The following is a 20542-nucleotide window of genomic DNA, read 5'->3' as shown; positions in this document are numbered from 1 at the left end:
TCCTGGTGACATTCTAATTTCAGGAGGCAAGTTAAAAGTAATTTGAAGTGCCCATTTAAGAGAAAATTTAACTTTACCTTCTGGAGTTTGAAAATATGAGATACCCACAACTTATTATTATTCTCAAATTTATTTATGTGTAATTTATTGAACATATTAAATTGTACGCAGCAGGTCTGTGGAGCAGAATTATCTTTATTCTGAAGAACCCTCTTTTAAAAACAAGAAAGCAAACAGGGAAACCCATTACAATAAACCAGGCAATAGACAAAATGATCACATAATTCTCATGGATATTTACGGTTTTAATATACAGAAATAACATCTTAACTGTACTAGGCACCATAAAATGTAAACACAATATAGAAATAAACCTGGAGAACAGATTTGTTTTCTCAAATTATTGCGAAGCAGAGTGACCCTGTCTATATTCAAACAAACTCTGCAAAAGTATATATATATAAAATGTTTGCTTGTATGGTTTGTGGATTTTTTTGCCATATTTGACATTTACTGTAAATGCTGACATCTGAAAGTCATAGCCTTTCCAGTTGTATTTTACAGAACTGCAGTCTTGGGTCATCCAGGTTTATACATCTGTTTCCTTACTGTGCTTCTCTGTAATGCACACAATAAACATCACAGTAAAACTGAAAAATGATTTCAACTGAGGAGATGGTCTGTGGAACAAAATAACCTTTACTGATCAGCAGATATTCCTATTAATGGTAACATACAGTACATTTGCTTATACAATATCTTCTACAGGGTTATTCGGTCATGGAAGGTATACAGATATGAGGGAAGGCAAGAGGAGAGGTGGGATTCACAAACATGATAGCCATATCTTTTTGCCATTTAAATACTATTACTCACTATTGATTTGGTAATGATACATTAGATATAATTGGTCCAGCAGCTTCTTGCTGATATGCTTTAAGAAAACATATTTTGCAAATAAGACGGACAAGCTGCCAGTCTGTACGCTTAACACTCCAGTCACTCAATCAGTACACACGACGGGACTGAGTGGATATTCTCCAGAGTACTAATGGTTTGAAACAAGAAAATACGTGTCAGTACATGGGTAAAACAAAGCGTCTGTGTCGCTAGAGCAGGGCTGTCGAGCTGCTCTGGGTGCTAGCTCCCTCGCTCACTTCCACAGCTGTGTGCTGAGGGTCTGGCCTGTGGAGCTCCCCGTCCAGCTCCCCATGGTGTTCGCAGGCTGGCCAAAGCCCATCGCTCCACTGGGGCCATTCAGGTTCATTCCTGCCATCTGTTGATTCATCTGACAAAGAGCAAAAACGACAGCAGTACAGAAACTCCTTTCAACACTGATTATCAAGACTTATTAAGTATATTATCACACTTTTTGTCCTTCATATGCACAACAAACCTGAAAAGAACTCATCAGAAAAAAATAATCAGAAATCTATAAAACTTTGGCAGGAGGTGCATATTAAAACATTGCTGCAAGTATGAAATCAGCTAATACAAGCACCTATGTCCAGCTCTTCAGTACACTCAGCCTATCCATCTCTGAATGAGCCATCAGACTGATCAAAAATGACAAGCTGCGAATCACATCTATTACCCGAAGCAAGGCTTTGAAAGCTCTTTTCAGCTGTGTAATTGTGTCTGTGCTTGAAACTCACTCTGCTAGAGCAATATCCAGATTTACAGACTTCCGGACAAGTAAATGAGACTTTTTTTTCTGAAAGCTAATTCTTCTGGACAATTATAATTCTACTTAGAAACAGTATCTTAAAATAATCTCGCTATCTGAATGGCTTAACAATATACAATTTATAGAATAACAGCCAAAATGGTAGATGTTGTTATTTTAGAAAAACATAACACTTGAATAGAACTAACTAAACCCTTCTTAATTTTATTATCTTAATAATGGAATAATTATAATCAAACACAAAAAATTCTAAAACCTTTCAAAAGCTCACCCTCTGGTATATGTTGTCTATATTCAATGACAAATTGCTCAGATCTGTTAATCACTTTAGATGCTTACCTTTGAGTATAGTCTAGATATATGTTTCTGTTTGAAACATAAAAACAACAGCACTCAGTTCTCAGGGGAGAAAAGATGCAATGCTAATTAGCTCTATTTATGTTTCACAATAGATGCGCTATAAACACCAGCGAACTTTCTCTGTACACTGTACAAGAGCATGCACCATTTTATGGGAGCAAACATTAACGTGAGTTCTTGATTAAAAAACAGTGACAATGACAAACATAGCGCTTCAGGCATTTAACTTTACGATGCTCATATGTGCAAATGGTGTGTCGAGGCCTTTAATTAGTACAACCACATCTGAAGTGCATTCAATTGATTTATGTTATCTAATTAACCTCCTGAAGACTGAGAACATTGGTGCTTAATCTCCAGCAACATTAAAAAAAGATGTGCAAGGGGTTTCACAGCATTGATTTTTATGGCATCTTCTGTGGTTGGTGCAACTTAATATCACACTAATGTTCACAGACATACAGGATTAGGAATTTCTCAGTTCAAAGCTAAAATGAAAAAATGGATTGCATAAAATATTTCAAGCTATTGTGTTATTACTGTATATGACAGTATTCTTTCACTTACTGTATGAAAACGGACACAAGAATTTTCCCAAAACCAGTCAAGGGACTTGAGAAAAGGCATTTTCCTGCTCATACCTGCCCGATATTCCACTGTCCCTGCTGGTTGGGCTGCATGGTGTACATGTTCTGAGGGTTGACCACATTTCCAGCCATTCCACCTTGTGGTCCCATCACATTCGGCGGCAGTCCCATCACTCCTGTTTGCGCATTTCCCATAAACCCGTTAGGCATGGTCATGCCAACCATCATGCCAGGATTCTGTCCCATCATAGACATGGTCTGTCCTATCACAGGTCCCATCATACCCGCAGGGGGGGGCATGGTTCCTGCCATGTTTGGAAAGCCCTGGAAATTTGCAGAGGGCTGGGAGGAAAACTGCAACTGTGATGGTCCCATGAACATTCCAGCTGAAGAAAATATACAAACAAGGCAAAAGCAGTTAGCATGGTAGACAGTGTATGGTTTTCTCCTTCAGCAGTAGCAGTGACAGAAATTTTGCTATGCAATTTGATTGACAATGGATAAAATCTAATGAAAGAGAAGAAACAAGGACTGAAAGAGTAAAATTTATTTTTCAGATAAAAAAAGATTTTAAATATCTTTATTTTATATTTCGGCTTGCTGTTATGTTGAAGTCTAGACTTATGTTGAAGTCTATGTTTAAATAGCAGTCAGGACTTCTGTTATTAAAAATCAGATGCTCAAATGAACAATACCTAAATAACTGATTAAATAACTGTTAATGAATGTTTATGCTCATAGTATTGTCTCAGCAAACACTGAAAAGGTTACATATTTTGAAGTTCAAATGTAAATCTGTACAATTGTTTTATCTGCATAAAAAGATTCATTGTACAAGGAAATTTCCCCAGAGACTACACTGTTTATTCCCAGCTTCTTTCCCATACTCAAATACAGCTTTTTTATATTGCATTGATGGAGCAAAAGTCTGAGAAAGACACAATACCAGGAGCTGTTTGCTGTGCCATGCTCCCAGTGCTGTAGAGAGATAGAATGGAATCCTTGGAGAGGGGCTTCTTCCCAGAATCCTCTGATTTGGTGGCAGGTTCAGTAAAAAGGTCCAGATCCCCAGTCACAGTGGCTGTGTTTGCTGCTGGTGGTTTACTGGAGGTTACCTGTGGATCAAAAGGCCCATTTGTGAAGCCACAACTTTAAATACCCTCTTAGCTAAATAGCTTTTCATAATTTTGTTAAGGTTTATAACATGAATTAAAATTTAAGGATTTCTAATACAAACTACAATCGTCAAGATAACTACCATTTAACTATTTTATGTAATCTGCATGGATATTGCATTAATGACCAGACTGCAAGGAAAAAACCTCCTCTGAGGGCATATCAAAAAAGAGGCAACTCAAATTTTCCAAAGTACATCTGAATGACAAATGAAACCTAAACTGACTGTCAGAAGAAGATGAAACTTAACTTTTTGGACATGTTCATCAGCGTTATGCTTTGTGTAAAAAGTGTCATTTCCTGATACACTACTAGCCAATTCATTTTCTCCCACATCTGAACAAAAGAACTCCTTAATACTGTGTAAGAACAATGAAAAATGATAAGTTTTCAAAATCAGATCAGTAATAAAAATATGCAGGCATTTAGAGACATAATTGCAAATTCAATCTGCAGCACTATTAGTGTCACTGTATTTACATTAACATTCTGAACACATCTTGATTTTCTGCCTTTCACTCACAATGATGAAGTGGGTGCCTGTAAATCAACGCAAGGCAGATTAGCCTGTTAGCAAGTAGAAAATGACGAACAATGCCATCAGTGCGTGTCAGCCATTCAGGAGTGAAAGTATGATCACATCAGTTATTCTGTGTTTGCATGCTATGATTTAATTTAGACAGACCTACAAGACTACAAGTATTAGCTTTCTACCTGCAAGACCGCCAACTGTATCCTTCATGAATGGCTTTGAGGTTCTAGGTTTTGCTGTCAAGTAGAAACAAACTGAAACTAAAGAGTTTTTGTTTTGTTCTATGAAGGACATATTTGGCAGATTAAACAAGAAATTGAATACATGACTACTCATAACCTTGGTGAGGATGAACCATTTCAGTTCTTAAAGGATACAGGAGTGGTCTACAGGCTACATTATTTATTCAATCTCTCAATCTAAATGTATTGAAGAAATAATTTCTATCAACTGCTTTTTTCACTCTTGGTTCCCAGTGGAAAAGAGCCTGTGAAACCTGAAGCTCTTGCCCTCAAGGACTCATCCCTGCCCCAGTAACAATAAGCAGAAATGGGACTAAACTGCTGCCTCAGATAACATGGCAGCCTTTCTTTTGTCCTGTAATACATTTTTGAGAATCTGGCAGATCATGAGGGATACACACATGGACAAAGAGAAGGGATAAGAATAAATAATGTATGAGGGAGGGAGCTGAAGACAGCCCTTACATAATTCAAAAATAAATCTACACTCAGACAGCCTCATCTGCCAGCACTAAGCATCTTGCGATCCCATATGTGTGTAAAAAGCCTGATCTTGATTCTAAAGCGAACATCGCACAATTATGCAGGCAAAGAGATTAACCTCTTTGCACAGTTGTCTCTGTGACAGGCAGTACAAAGCATCCACCCTTTTTACCTTCTATCAGGACACCTTTCCTAAATCATTGTGATTTATTTCTTCTACCAGGCACAGACGATGACAGGAGAGGCTGTAATGGATTTTTCACCAGACTTTAACAATGAAAATCTTGCATTCTAGAATTTTTTATTTTGTTCTTTCATACCGGGGGGAAAAAAACTACACCAGCTACACACCATTATTATATTGTAATTATTTTTATGTGGTCAGCAGATTTTATCCTGCTGAATAATTTTGTTGAATATTAATATTTACTTTAAGAGCTTGTAAATTGTCTTTATTTATATTAGTAAAAATGCAAGAAACCCACATCTTTAGATTATTTCTACGTTACATACATTAAACACCAAGAGTAGTGTCCCACACGGAATCTAAACTTGCAACCTTGATCTAGAACCTTAACCCTAAGAATGAATGTGCCCGCAAGTAAGCAATGTTATTAACTGTTGCCATTTCTCAGTTCATCACATTAGAGTCAGAGGTCCAGCAGTTTCCAAGGTAACACCTGTTTACACGGCCTGGGCATCAAGACAGGTGGAGCACTGACAGCTTAAACAAGCAGTTACTACCACCGATTCACACAGCTCAGGAGTATACTACCACAGGAGCCATTCTGCCTGAATTGCCCCAAGGTGTTTTACTGTGCATATTCAAATTTTTGTTTTGGTAGCAAGAGCTAAGTAAATGTTGAAAACAAGAAAAATATCTATTACTCTTACTGTTTATTTTGTTAATTGAACTTATGCTGTTTAAAACCTACAATTTCAAGTTAGTGCTTTATTTTTGTATTGAAGTTGAATTTTACCTTCTGAATGTGGTTCTGAATGCCCCAGTGCTGCTACCTGCTGACCAGCTGTGCTTGCGTTCTGCCCCTTACCAAAGTGCAGAAAGCCAGAACAGATACTTCATACCACTGAGCAGACATTTCGTAATGTGTAGCTTTAAGTAGAGAAATAATTCAGTGGCATATCACTGCCACACTCTATTGACTTGTATTTTAGCACAGAATTGATTTTGTCATTCAAACTGTAACCGGTATAATGGCACATGTGGCTGAGCCATTCAACAAGATACTGTACATGATTATATGTTTAAAAATAAATCTGGATGATTACCAAAATGGTTAAATATTTGTGAAGGCTAGAAGAAAAACTTTACTTCCTCTCAGTTTGAGTAAGAAATTGCCTTAACTCAAGCATTCAATGTGGAGTTCTCAAAAAATGAAAAAGAGACAAAGCACAGACAGTACAGAATTGGAAACCTTCCCCCAAGGCCTTTCCCTATGACAGCATGGCCCACATTGTTGTAAAGATGAATCTTGGTTTCTCTATGGTTACAGGAGACACCATTCCCCCCTTGATTAATTCTGAACCAAGTGCGAGTCATAGCTAGACTCCTAGACTATATAATCTGGTTGAGCTGCAAGAAAACATACACTAGCCACAGCCCACAAGCTACATAGAGAAAGTGGACTGATAAGCTTCATGATCTAAACTAAGGCTGGGCTACACAGCACATTGGCATGGGGTTAAGATTTCAGCTAACGTCACTGGAAATTAGCATGACACAATATTCTACAATTAAGGTAAATTATATCTTGTTATTAATAGGCTTCATACTATGTTATTATAAACTGAAAATTTTAACTTTTCAATTTTCACAATTTTACTCTGCAATAGCTTCAAGATGCTTAAATATTTTGCTATCAACATCCATTCAACAGGACTATCTCTTCTAGGAAAAGAGGATATAGCTACATGCATTGCATGAGTTCTGTCTAATGACAAGTTAAAATGCTAAATAAATTAATCAAGAATTAATTGGAAGGGTAAAACAAGGGCACTGTTTAAATTACAATGCCAAGAAGCATGATCTTCTTTTTGTGTGTGTGTGTGTGTCTAGTGGCACAAAAGACATTGATATTAACAGCACACTTTCCATCTGTTGACAAATTCAGACAATTTGTCAACAAACTGAAGAAAAGGACTAAACCTATTTGTTCTGAAGATCACCAGTTAAAGGTGAACAGATACAAATGTTAACACAAGGTATACATGAAAACATGGAGGGCAGAAAAGGGATTAAGTTTCTTGGCCTCTGGAAACTTGGCAAGGCCATCTGTACAGAAGTGTAAGATTGCATCTAAATGAGGAATCTTGTCTCACGAATCCAGAAGGAAAATCAGAAACATTTATACTGAAATGGAGGTGGGGGGACCAAAGGACCAAAGAAAATCCAAATGAAGGACCAGGCAATTAAATGCTTAGACATACTTGATAGGTGTATTAGAAACCAAATTACACAAGATAGAAGCTACCACATGAGCAGACAATTATGACTCTTCTGAAATCAAAGAAAATGATTGAGAAAAATGTAACATTAATGGACGCATCTTTTTCTGGAGAGACACAAAAGATAGAAGAGGGTGGGGTAGGGGAGCAGTGTTATACATTATAAAAAGTATTTAGGCTCAGAAAGTAAAGCCAGACAAATCAAGAGTCTCTGAACGTATTTGGGTCAGACGTTCGACACAACAATCAAGACAGACTGAGGTAAACAGAAGCAACCATTAGGGAACAGTAGTCCTCTTATGGTTATGCTTTGAAGTTTGTTTTGAAACTTCCTACATTTCATACAATAAGTCCAAAGCAAAAACAAACAGGATCCAGTCAAAGAAAAGGAATACAATGACAGGCAAGCACAGGTGAAATAGGAAATTAGAAAGGCCAAGCAAGAAATGGAAAGAATTATTACAATCAAGGCTAAGTACAATTATTATTTATTATTACATAAGCAAAAAAAACAACATTAAGGATGAAATGCCCTTTCTGTTATTAACAAGCTCATTAAATTCCCCGACAACTCTGCTCTTTCTTCCACCCCTAAACTCTGTCTTAAGTTTTTGCAATTCTTCTAATCCATGATTGATGACATAAATCTACATTTATCTGAATCAAGCCTTGGACTTGTTTCTGATTTGGACAACTATCTGAGCTCTAGTTTTCCCATTGATGTTCCCTCTGTGCCACATTTTTCTGAATTTAGCTTAATTAATTCAGATCAATTTACAAACATAATACACACTATGCTGAAACTAGAAAACCACCCCTGGTACCATGCCTGGTATTTCTTTATTATATCCACCCAATATGAAATCTCTATTTGCTAATCAACTTACTGTAGCTCAGCCTCCGTAGGGGCATCAGAACTGTGTCCCACACATTACAGAGCTGGTCGATGTGCAGGTCTGTCACTGACAGCACTGCAACCTCACAGGACAGACTCCAGCCCACCCTTCCCCAGAAGCCACAGCCAGCTACAACATAACTCAGGCTCACATCAGGGACTCAGGGCTTAAGGTATACTCTGAATAAATGCTTTTAGAAAGTTGTCCTTTAGAAGTCTGGTTGTGTAAAAGAAGACAGTAATTGATCTAATCTAGACCCTTATAATTTAAAGCAAATTATGGAATATTAAAGGGATGATGGAACAGCTATGTATTTCTAAAAATAGAATGAAAACATACAGGAGACACAGTGGTTAGCACTACTTTCTCAGGGGCCCTGGGTTCAATTCAGGACCTGAGGTTCTGTCAGTGTGTTCTCCCCATGTTCATACTGGTTTCCTCTGGGTGCTCCAGTTTCCTCCCACATACCGGCTGGTTAATTTGCTTCTGTGAAAATTGGCCCTGGTGTGAGTGTGTGTGAGTGCCCTGTTGTGGACTAGTGTCCCATCCAGGGTGTACCCTGCCTGGTGTCTGTTGCTTGCCAGGATAGGCTTCAGCTCCCCCCCAACCCTATATTGGAAGAAGCAGTTAGAAAATGCAAATAAATACTTGATCCCTTTTCTCCTTCAATACGGTAAATGAGTCTTTACCGTGACTTCCTGCTAGACATCTCTTCATCAGTTAATTAGATCAGTGAAGCATGTCCTTAGCAGTGCTGAATCTTTCAACAAGACCCTGAGACTGACACCACAGCCACACGCATGTCCCAGTGCCAGAACTGGGGAATTGTGACAGAAGGGGACAGCTTTCAGAACAGCTACAGTACACCACACTGCAGGGGGAAACAGGGGTGCCTCATAGCCACTCTATTCTAATGAAGCCCTACAGTCAGAAGGCAGGCAGTACATACATTTCAAGTTGAAGAGAGGACTGATCCATAATAAATACTGTATGTGACATACATTGCCTAAGAAATGTGTCTTCCCTTTTTTGGTTCTGATATAATACGAATGTTCATCCTATTGAGTTTGAGCAACATTGTGTATTTATTGCTGATACCATAAAACCATTTGAGTACAAAGAAGTTATATCCAGCATGAAGTATAAAAAGTATAAGTTACTAAACTATCAAAGGAGAATGAGAACCTTAGCATAAAATGCCATGTTATAATGCAAAATGGTATGTAGTAAGTTTTCATGCACACATAGGTATTACAGATAACTGCTTTGCACAGACAAAAAGCCTCTTTTTAGACAAAGGAAAAATGTTTTCCTCTGCATATACTTCAATAATACATAAATTGAAGTAGAGAATTGTTTGGTTATCTGGCTTAATACCCAATCTGGTCACACTGCAGCACAGTAATCCCACAGGAGTCTTTGGAAACATACGAGGCCTGGTGGTCTGACTACATTCCCAGATTGAAGACAAATGGCTGTTCATGCTTAAACTCCCAAGTGTACCAAATGGTTCTTTTCATAACATGAAAGTTTTAAATTTTTTATTGTCTCTTGCACTTTCATATTCAGCTGAACATGCTTATACAATAGCAGCTTTTCTTCAGACAGACCACTGAACTGACACACTCCTAAAAACTGCATGTTTTATTTATCATGTTGAATTTTTAATGCCAGAACAAAGTGTATCTCTAGAAAGGAAGGAACCATCTAAAACATCATTTATGGGACATTAAAAATCCAGAAGAAATGGTAATTACCTTTATCTCATGACTATGATTTCCTTACCAAAGTATGCTAATGTGTAAACATTATTCACTAGGCACTCTTTAATTTTTCCAGCACGTTACAAATCAATTTAATCCACTTTAACAAGAAAGGTAAATGTAATAATTTTATCTTATTAAATTAGAAAGCAAGTGGTCAAGGAGAAAAGAAACACTGGGAAGTTAAATATTCCTGTGGGTTTTTATGTTGTTGAGGGTTCCGTGCTTACCTGAGGGACCTGTGATGATGAGGATGGAAGGGGATTGGAAACCATGGGGCCAAAGATATCGAGGTCGTCGCTCAATGGCGCTGCACTGCCGCTGGCACCGCTTCCATTTGCAACAAGGGGACCTGCTGTAGGGGGATCTTGGAGGAAACAAACACAAAGGGCAGCTTAGGAAAAGCAGTTGCTGTTTATCAATTCTAAAGCAGTACCTAGAAAAGAGAACCCTGCTCCACTCCACCTACCTCGTCCTTTAATTTGTCTTTTTCTGTCTTCTCACAAGCACATACTGTAGGCTTGCATTTGTGAATTACTAGATTAGCAGAATGACATTAAATTGTTCTGTGATTTATTTAAAATGTGGTCTCTTGAAGACTAGGAGCAGGATGCATGTGAGAAACTGCTTTCTAAAAATCTGGAAAAAAAACACATTTCTTCTTAATCACATTCATTCAGTGAGGAGATACTGAAGGCAACAACAACAAAAAAAAAAAACAACTGAAAAAATTTCCAGCTGTAAAGCACCTTGTAAGACATGACCCCAGGTGTGTAACTGGGGTCAAGGCTGCACAGGAGGAAGAGCCACTTTGGGGTGCAGTGTGAACGCCACTCTTCACTTTGTTAAAACATGATCTTGAACAGTGAAGTTCAAAGGGTCATTGTCAGCAACAATGGGATACAATAAGTCTGGTAAGGCTAAGGCTGACAGCAAAAAGCAATTTACAAAGCAGCAGCTGCTGAAACCCAAACAGGGAAGTAATGCTTTGAACTGACTTAATGTGTAGGTAGAAAACACCACACAATTAAAAAGCAGGTATAAGGATTGACCTGCTCTGAGATTCAGTGTTCACTTAAGTCTTTAAAAAAAAACTGTAACTTTAGTTTGTATCAGTACCAAAAATATATGTGATGATTCTCACATATATGAGCATATTTATGTGTTTATTGAACATTTAGCACTACCCAATATGATCCATCAGATCTATCCAATTAATATCTTAGCTAGAATGAGCTTCTATTTAACTAATCAATCAGTTAAAAATTTCATGGCTTGTTGCAGCAGAACCTTTGTAAAGTTATCTTGAGCACTAATTATAAAAAATGATTGAATCTTTCATATGAAATCTGAATGAATCTATTGCATATATCAAAAGCTCTCCTGGAGCAAACACTTTTTTAAAAAGCTGTGCATGATTTTTCACTTTTTTTTTAAATAACTATAGAGTGGAGAACACTCTTTTTTTCAAATTGCAGTGCTACTTCAATCTGCTCTTGTAACAGAGCGACAAATTCATTCTACTCTGGCGGACCTATTTGAAACAGTTGATGGGATAAACACAATGTACATTTCATAAAGGTAAACATTAAAGCATGATAAAAATATGCCATTCTACAGGTTTCTTGTGATTTAATACAGCTCCCTCTCTCTGCCAAGAAGCCCAGAGCACTCCAAACAGTCTCTACTACAAGTTCTGATGACTGTAGGGTTGGAAATCCACATACTGTAAACTTTATTGAAGTCAAACAGCAACGCAAAAAACAAATAACTCTATTCAATTAAAAAAAGAATAAGTAACTGTTTTGCTAAATAATTTTCTGAATTACTTTTTGAGACAAGTGAACAGACTTCAGAAAAATAAGCTAATTGTATCATTGATGACAGGTGATAAAGATCAAATATCTTTAATATCTATTGAGCTCACAATTCTCACATTTTTACTCAAACAGGCTATTCTAATGTCTCACATCTTGAGAAAAATATGTTAAACTCTGTCCTTCTTTACCTCCAGACTGAGCAAAAAGAATTCCCTATTGCTTGCATGTGTCTATCCAGCCTTGGTTAGAAATCAACCCTCAGAGAACTTTGTATTAACTAGATTCAGTAATGACTCAGGCTTGTAATTAACAGCACATCAGTGACTAATGTTATTTCTTCAGGATGTTTTATGTGTGCTAACATTTGCACTTCATTTCTTTTTATGTGTTAATGAAACAACAGCTGCACACAAGCAGTCCCAATCTTTCAATGTGGTTCTGAGGAACATGTAGACTTCCACCCACGCTCAGAACACTTCACAGTCTTGCACAAGAGAGCAGCTAAAATACATGTAAGTATTATAATTAACAATGCAAACAAGAACGTGCAATCACAGCTAAAAAATATTCTGAGACTTTAATACTTTAAATTACCCAAAAACATATTTGGTAAACACCTTCCATGTCTGATGTCCTAAATCGTCATGGCACAGACACTGCAAATTGCTCTCTATCAGACTTATAGGGAATGAGAGTTATATTCTGTTAATGGACCACCAAACACAGTAACAGCCATGACAGATTACAGCAAAGTGATGGACCTTGTTCCTATAGTGATATGTTAGACAGAAAGAAAGCTTATTTCCTCAGACTCTTTCATCTATATTTATAACGGGATGGCCACTCTGGGAGCTCTTTCTACTCTAACTTAAAATACACATCAGTAAGACACACTGTTCAATTTGAGTCTCATCATCCTTCGACCTCACATCACACACTGCCTCTGGTTGAGGTATACACTATAAATTCCTCCTTCTGCAGCAGCTTTCTCTTCCCAAAGGGAGTTCAGGCAATATTGTGTCTAAATAATACATCAGCCCTTATCTCCCTCAAAACCTATCACTTACTGAAGTGTATAGGCTTTTTTCTCAAACAAACATAAAACAATGAAATACAAAAAATGCAAAGTGACTTAAAAGCTTGAGTGATTTCCCTACTTTCTGTTCGATTCTGTCAACCACTGCCTGACATAAGCAAACCAATCAATGAGAGGTAATAACTCCATAGCTGAAATCAATGCCATTACTGATCTGCAGACAGAACACTTTTGAGAAACAGCAAAGCTATGTTTGTAATACAAGAAAAAGGCAGAAAAATAGACTTATATGATGATTTCAACATGTCACTTAAATTACACAGGATGGTAGTCATTGCTCCAAATTTCCATCATAACAAATTCATGCTTAAATGGTATTTTCTCTATTTATTTCATTAATTTGTTGCCTGAGTAACTGACAAGAAACCTGATGATATGCACCTTTTATCGAGAAATAACATGTTACAGGGCATGTGGATTTTCAAACACAATTAAGGTGTGTTACAATTTTTTCTTAGAGCCAATTCAGTAAACATAGGACTGCAATAACATCAAGCAAATTAACTTTAAAGTAGGATCCATATTTATGAGGATGGTTTAGAGGCATGGATTGATCCCAGAGCTTTCTCTGGGATCTCAGCACGTGGTGTGGGTTATCTCCTAATTAGAACAGTCATTAGGACAATTGTCAATCCTCATCACAAGGAAATTACTTCAGTCATATAACATGGCCATCCAGCCTCTGTGCTCAATAGCCATAGAGTGCTCCGGCTTTCTGTTCAACCTCATGCCTTCAGCCTCACAACTGAATCAATAATGCCCTGGACAAAGCAATGGCTGATCTTAAGCCAGTGATGATTTATGGGTGCACCTAAACCCCCCAGAACTAGTGTTGGCAATTGTTCAAATATCCTAGCAGCAGTACTCCTTTAGGAATCATTAATATAAATTGGAAAAGGCCTATATATTTTTCATATATATATACAGTATAGCATAAATATATTTCCGACACACAGATACACAAACAGTGCATCATAGTAAATTGTATTCATAATCTCTACAAAAAGTAAGGTAATTGAGCAGAAGTGCTTCTACTACAAAACATAAGTGCAAAAACAAATAATTGTACTGGATCAAGTAATAGGTTTATTCCATGCTGACAAAAAGAAGAAAGAAAACACAATGTTTCGGCCGTGGAGCCTTCTTCAGGCCGTGGAGGCTTCTTCCAAGGCTCCAAGGCCAAAACGTTCTGTTTTCTTTCTTCTTTTTTTTCCAGCATGGAATAAACCTATTACTTGTTCCTTTGCAGCCTACACATGCTGACACAGCTACCCACCTGTACTGAATCGTATTGGATTTCTAAAATGTGTTAATTGAGCAAAAACTACCATTGGCTAGGATGAATTATTGTGCAATAATTACGATACAGCACAATCGTTAATACACTTACTAAATTAGTGAAAAACCTAGTGGGAGATGGAGGGTGTCTCACATGGGCGGAGCGGTGGCTCTGTGGCTTAGGATCTGCGCTGTGGCTCAAAGGTTGCTGGTTCGAATCCTGCGGCTGGCAGAGGAATCCTACTTTGTTGGGCTCCTGAGCAAGGCCCTTAACTCCAACTGCTCCAGGGGCGCCATATTAATGGCTGACCCTGCCCTCTGACCCCAAGCTTTACTCCCTGGCTGAGTGTCTGTCTCTCATAGACAGCAAGTTGGAGTATGTGAAAAAGACAAATTCCTAATACAAGAAATTGTATATGGTCTTATCTCATCTCTTTATACTCTTACATATGGCTATGTAAATATCTGCAGTAATACTATGATGTTTTTTATGCTGTTGACAAATTAATTTTGACCAAGACAAAGATCTGAAAGGTTTACTAGTACAATGACTGCAGAAGTAGGGAAAATTAAACAGGTTCATTGACAATGAACACAGACAATGAACTCAAGAAGGTTAATGCTGAGCAGCACATTAAGAGCAAGTAATCCCGAAAGAGGAAGATACACTGAAAATAACTAAATGAATGCTAATGAGAAAGATACTAATATGTAAATAAAAACTAACTAGGTATTTCAAATACTTTTATGCAGGTCTTGATACACTTTTCTTTACTACCTGAGACACGTGAACAGATCATAAGTACAAGAAAACTGTATCAATGATGACAGTTGATCGGGATGAAATATCTTTAAGATATTAAGTCCCTGTCTAAGAAAAACGGGACATTCTTCATTCAGGAAGAGATGAGAAAGAGAAAGAGATGCAGACAGAGATGCACCAAAGTTAGTTGAAAATATTACATTCGGGCAAGTCACAAGTTTAAGGAAGTATAGTTCTGATGACGCTGGATAATGAAGCTGGGACAGTTCAGAACAGTAACTGCAGTTGATTACAGCACTGGCTTATTTTCAACTGATTGTAAATAGATGGCTGCCTTGGTCTCCAAGGATAGTACTGAAGCTGAAAAACTGAAGATGAAAGCAGCAAAGGCCCCTCCGTGGGTCAAAACCACGTCTCCTTAAAATCCAAACTACACAACATCATTGCCTGTTTACTGCTGCTCACCACTTACATTCCATTAAAAGACTGTGCATCATCAGAAGGCTACACTACCCTGAAAATCCTTCATTTGGAAAGTCTTCGCCAATACTTGTGCAATCCCATATAATCTGAATGTAGGTAGTGGGGAGGGCAGGCATAATCTATTTTAATAGCCACTATAATACAAATTTCAAATTGTCTCCATTTAGAGTGCTTAGTTCTGATTTAATGCTGTTTCAATTAAATTCTGTTTAATGCTGAGCAGCAGTGCAGAGCAGTGGTCATGGATCTGGGCCTGGTTTCAAATCCCCGGAGGAGCACTGCTATTGTGCTCTTGAGCACTCAGATTACTCCAGAAAAACACCCAGCTGTGTAAATGGCTGGATATGCAAGCTACTTTGGATAAACCTGTCATCCAAATAAGCTGATAACAATTATTAATAGCACAAACAGCATTACATGTGTCTTATATCCTTCTACCAATGGCACAATTGATTCATGAGTACTGTGTATGATACAGGTGCACTGGCTGCTTTGTCAAGCTGAGCAAGAACCAACCTGAGAAGCTCCAGTCTAGTGCAGGGCTGTATCACAGGCTCAGCAGTAAGCAACCATGAGGCAGGAGTAATGACATCACATTGCATCAATCCTTGCAGTGCAAAACTGAATAGAGTTGCTATACATGCAAAAAAAGGAAGTTCAGTCCTGGATAATTTTCAGTATCCAAGAAGAGCTGGAACGTTAATTCTGATATAAAAAAAGCAACCTCCTATACAAAAGTCATAATTAACAGCAATGGGCAAACAATTGCTTAAAGCTGAGAGAATTTCTACTCAGATGTAAAATTATGCTCTCTGTGAGAAGCTTTTCCACATATATTACACAAGCAATGTCAAATACAGCAGCTTAAATAGTGCAGGGGAAAAATACACAAGCATGATTGTGGCATTGGCACAGCTTGGGCATAGTAGTGGAAAAGTAGCATTAGTTTAAAAAACTTTCAACTTATGCTATTTCAGGCCTACTGAACACTACAGCTGGGCTTGCTTGGAGTAAGCCCCTCCCAAAGCCACTTGGCCCTGTGCCACCTGGGGAAATGGGTTAATCATTACTCACCAAGTCCTAAGAGATCAACAGCAGGCTCTGCACTTTTCATGGGGCTGACTTTAGAATCTAGCTGATGCTCATCTCTCTTCTGAGGCTGTAAGAAAGAAGGATTTAAAATGGTTAACTTTTTCTCCCACTTTTTACGTTCCAAAAATAAATCTGTTTTTCTTTCATAGATTCTGTCTGATGGCTCAGCTAGCAAAGGAAATCTGGATTTTATTGCTCTGAGTGTTCTGCTGTTGAAGATGCTTCTCATTGTGGGAAGAGGCAGAATTAAGATAGCGTGAACATACAGAAGAAGCAGCTCTCAGCTCTTCAGAGACAAGAGCACTCTGCAGCTCCAGTCATTAAACATTTATAACGCTGTAACATTAAATGTACCCATGTGTTGACATCCCTTTAAGAGCACTTACTAAAACACTATAAAATGGCTAAGCATTCTTCAGAACTTTGGAAGCTTGTAAACTCACAAAACTGAGTCACTCTGGGAGTTTATGAATCACACATTGGTGGAGAGAAGTAGAGGGATAAAGACAGATACATCTGTGGTGAATTGTGTTGCAGAACACATACTGAAAGAAAACAAAAACAAAATTCACAGAGATGCTGGAAATACATATAAAGTATTGATCACTCTTTTCTATACCTATACCATGTTACTTCAACAAGAGGTCTGCATACAGTAGTAGACAAACCTCTTCTGCCCCTTTGCACACTGATATTCAGAAACTGGTCAAACAGATCCAAGAATAAACTGACTAACTGAACCATTATGCACTTCAAATACTGCTTTTATAAATCAGCACTCTTATAAATTTGCACTGCTAATGTTAAGCTATATTTAGTGCAAATAATGTTATGATAAACTCTTACCTAATATACAGAAAAACAGCAGAAACTATTAAATCTTACATTTTAATTGCGATTTAAATCTAACTGGAACACGAGAACCACCAAGAAAGACCATTCAGGTTTTTCTAAAAAAAAAGTTTTTCATATTTGATTAGGTCTATAATTTATATTAATTGCCATCCAAATCTAACTTGAAATTTGAATCAAAACCTTAAAACCCTGTAGCACCAGGCTTTACAATGTAGGCCACTACAACACTTACTGTGCTAGAGCTTACTGCCCATTCCCATGGAATACAGGCCATGTCCTATTCTATTTTAAAATGGCAAAGGTCAGGTAATGATGATTATTTATTTATGTACAGACACTCGCAGCAGCATGTACTGTAAGTGGCTTTGCGCTTGGCATATGCCATATAATAGGACTTGTTATCATGTAGACTAAACACAAATACCCAACCTCAAAATCTCAAAGGCACTGAATAAGTCAACCCAACAGACCTTTTAGAAATAACAGTGACAAGTGGAGACTAAGCAGAAGGGCATTTAAAGCCGGGAACAGGAGGCACTTTTTTATGCAAAAGTTTGCAGGAGTACAGAACAAGCCATCTAGCCATATTATTGAAGTCACTATCCTGGTTTGTAACCATTCTTATTTTCAAATGCTAATCCCTCCACAAATCACAAACACAGTATGACTGCTGATCTTAAATTACTTTTCATACATTTTACAGTATTGCAAAGAAATGCAATATAACATGCACTTACAACTGAACTGTTGAAGTGAATCAATCTTTGAAGACAGTGCTTTAATCGTGGATTTATGCAAGCAAGTAACAAGAACATTAGTAACATATGAGGTATCAAGGTCAAAGCAATTGCAGCCTTAATAATTAATATCAGATGAATATTTAAATAAGTGTCATTCAGCTATGATCACCCAGATACAGAAGACTTTGGCATCAGCTTGCATCATTTCCTGGACCACCCCACCCTGGGGGACACTGGCCTTACAAACAGAGGCAGCCATTAATCTCCAGTGGTCATTTCTTTTTAACACTATCGGAGATTCTCATTTTCTTTAGATAAAATTTTTAAATGGTTTGAAACAAGTGGTCTTTCAGGAAGGATTTGTGAAACACATACAGCAGGTTTCTTAATGCACAATTTAAGTCAATACTCTGATGTCACTTGCTAGAAACTGTCTCTAAACAATTCTCATGTGATTAAAATATGTCCTATAAATAGGATGGGTCACTTGTTATTGTCACAGTTACAGGTGCGATTATTTATGAAATGCTGGCAAGAAGAAGTACTTACTGATGTGTTAACATACAGTATATGGAGCAAGACATTAATACACATGATGCAGTTAATGCAGTATTTCACACTGCATTGTAATTAAATCTAATATAGATGTGAATATGGGGTATTAAACTGAAAACATTTTTCCTGTGTATTTTACTTATTCTGCAAGTTCAGCAAATAAAACTAAATTTTAATCACAAATAATAATATTAACAATAATGACCAAACCCTTTCAGCAAATTATTCACATATTATAGGAATCAAAAAATACTTTTCTGTGGTTTATGCTGTTAATCTGATGCATTTGACCAATTGAAATGTTTTTATTGCACTGAGTGGACAAGAGAGTTACAGGTCTGTTTAATGGTATACTGCAGTGAAAGACATCTGTAGAGCCAGTCTTTTATTTTCTCCTTGTAGTTTACTGTAAATGATCACTTTCATAGTCTTTCACACTCTCCTATTGATCTTGCAATCAATCGTGAAATTGTTCTGAGAGAGAGCCTGCTTCTCCTTCCGAGGTCACCCCTAATTCATGGAAAAGCTTCTATCGTTGAAACACAGGAGTAAGCAAATGTTTAACACTAAAAAATAATGAAAAGTGTTTAAAAATTGATTGGTGTTTTGTAATGAACCTAAGTTACAGATTTTAATGACGAAACAGAGCATTCAGCTGAAGATAGAGGGCAGAAACAAAGAAAATAAAAGATACAATACAATGTGCAACGTTGCAAATTAAACTACAGGAAAAACAGCTATTACATTAGCTGTGTGACATGCAAATTCTTTGCCTGTGTATTACATGTCATGACAAACATAAGCAGGAATTTAATAAGAAAATTGTCTTGAACACAGGACAGGTTATGGATACTGAAACTGTAAATATCCAAATAACTGTTTAAAAAGAAACCCTTTGCAAACAACTGAGAAAACACCACCATTGAATTTGTTAAACAAATGCAACCTTACTGCCTGAAGTTACCGCAGAAGTTACCGCAACATACTGTATGCATGTTGTTCAATTTTAGATTTTGCTTTAAACGTGGGACAAAATAGTTCTGTGTTTCATGCAGAATATATTTTATTGTTGCCATTGTCTATTAGTTTCATAGATATCGTAACCCATTTTACTTCTCTTAATCTCTGTTTAATTCCATAAAAGTCTGCTTTCTAGAATATGTAAACTTTTGCTTAAGACTCAACTTGAAAAGTTTTAAAATATATTTCAAAGCACACCATATTCTGATCACTTACGTTTCTCCCACTTTCGTTTGCCTCACTCTGTCTTCAATGTTTAAAAAAACAAGATCTATGCAAGCATTCCCTGTTGCAGGTGCTTAAACAAACTAGGTAAGAAAGCTTTAAATTTGTTTAAAACTAAAATAAGGAAGCTAATTGGATACAATCAACACTCTTATCAGGGGGAGAGGGAGCACATCAGCCTGCAGGTAAAGAGCATTTACTTTGTTTGATTTTAGACTTACTGTGGACTTAAATTATTTTGTTTTGAAGTTATCGATTTTCTAAAGAGCAATGCCATCAATCTATGCAAGGTGAATGTAGTGTTTCGGTTTTGGTAATGTTTGACTGATTATTATTAAAAAAAATAATAAAATTAATTCTACTATAACAAATCTATGCATGTTTATGTTATGCAAAGCAAGGTGCACCTGTACTTCACTCAGT

At 37.2% G+C, this 20542-nt stretch overlaps 1 protein-coding gene across 2 annotated transcripts in view; it reads right to left on the bottom strand.

Moving 5' to 3' along the window:
- Nucleotides 1–177: 177 nt before the first annotated feature.
- smap1 (small ArfGAP 1) overlaps nucleotides 178–20542 on the bottom strand; it is a 94751-nt gene continuing 74386 nt past the window's right edge. For both annotated transcript variants that reach the window (XM_015363150.2, XM_069179806.1), the window contains 5 exons: nucleotides 16707–16791; nucleotides 10423–10559; nucleotides 3581–3749; nucleotides 2689–3020; nucleotides 178–1288 (listed from right to left, as the gene is read on the bottom strand). In XM_015363150.2, coding sequence (XP_015218636.1) covers nucleotides 1154–1288; nucleotides 2689–3020; nucleotides 3581–3749; nucleotides 10423–10559; nucleotides 16707–16791 — 858 coding nt within the window. In that variant the 3' untranslated portion in view covers nucleotides 178–1153. The remainder of the gene's footprint in view (nucleotides 1289–2688; nucleotides 3021–3580; nucleotides 3750–10422; nucleotides 10560–16706; nucleotides 16792–20542) is intronic.

Source organism: Lepisosteus oculatus, chromosome 17, assembly GCF_040954835.1.
Source record: "Lepisosteus oculatus isolate fLepOcu1 chromosome 17, fLepOcu1.hap2, whole genome shotgun sequence".
Lineage (NCBI taxonomy): Eukaryota > Metazoa > Chordata > Actinopteri > Semionotiformes > Lepisosteidae > Lepisosteus > Lepisosteus oculatus.
Note: the sequence above shows the minus strand (reverse complement) of the source record. Positions and strands in the feature narration are given on the sequence as shown.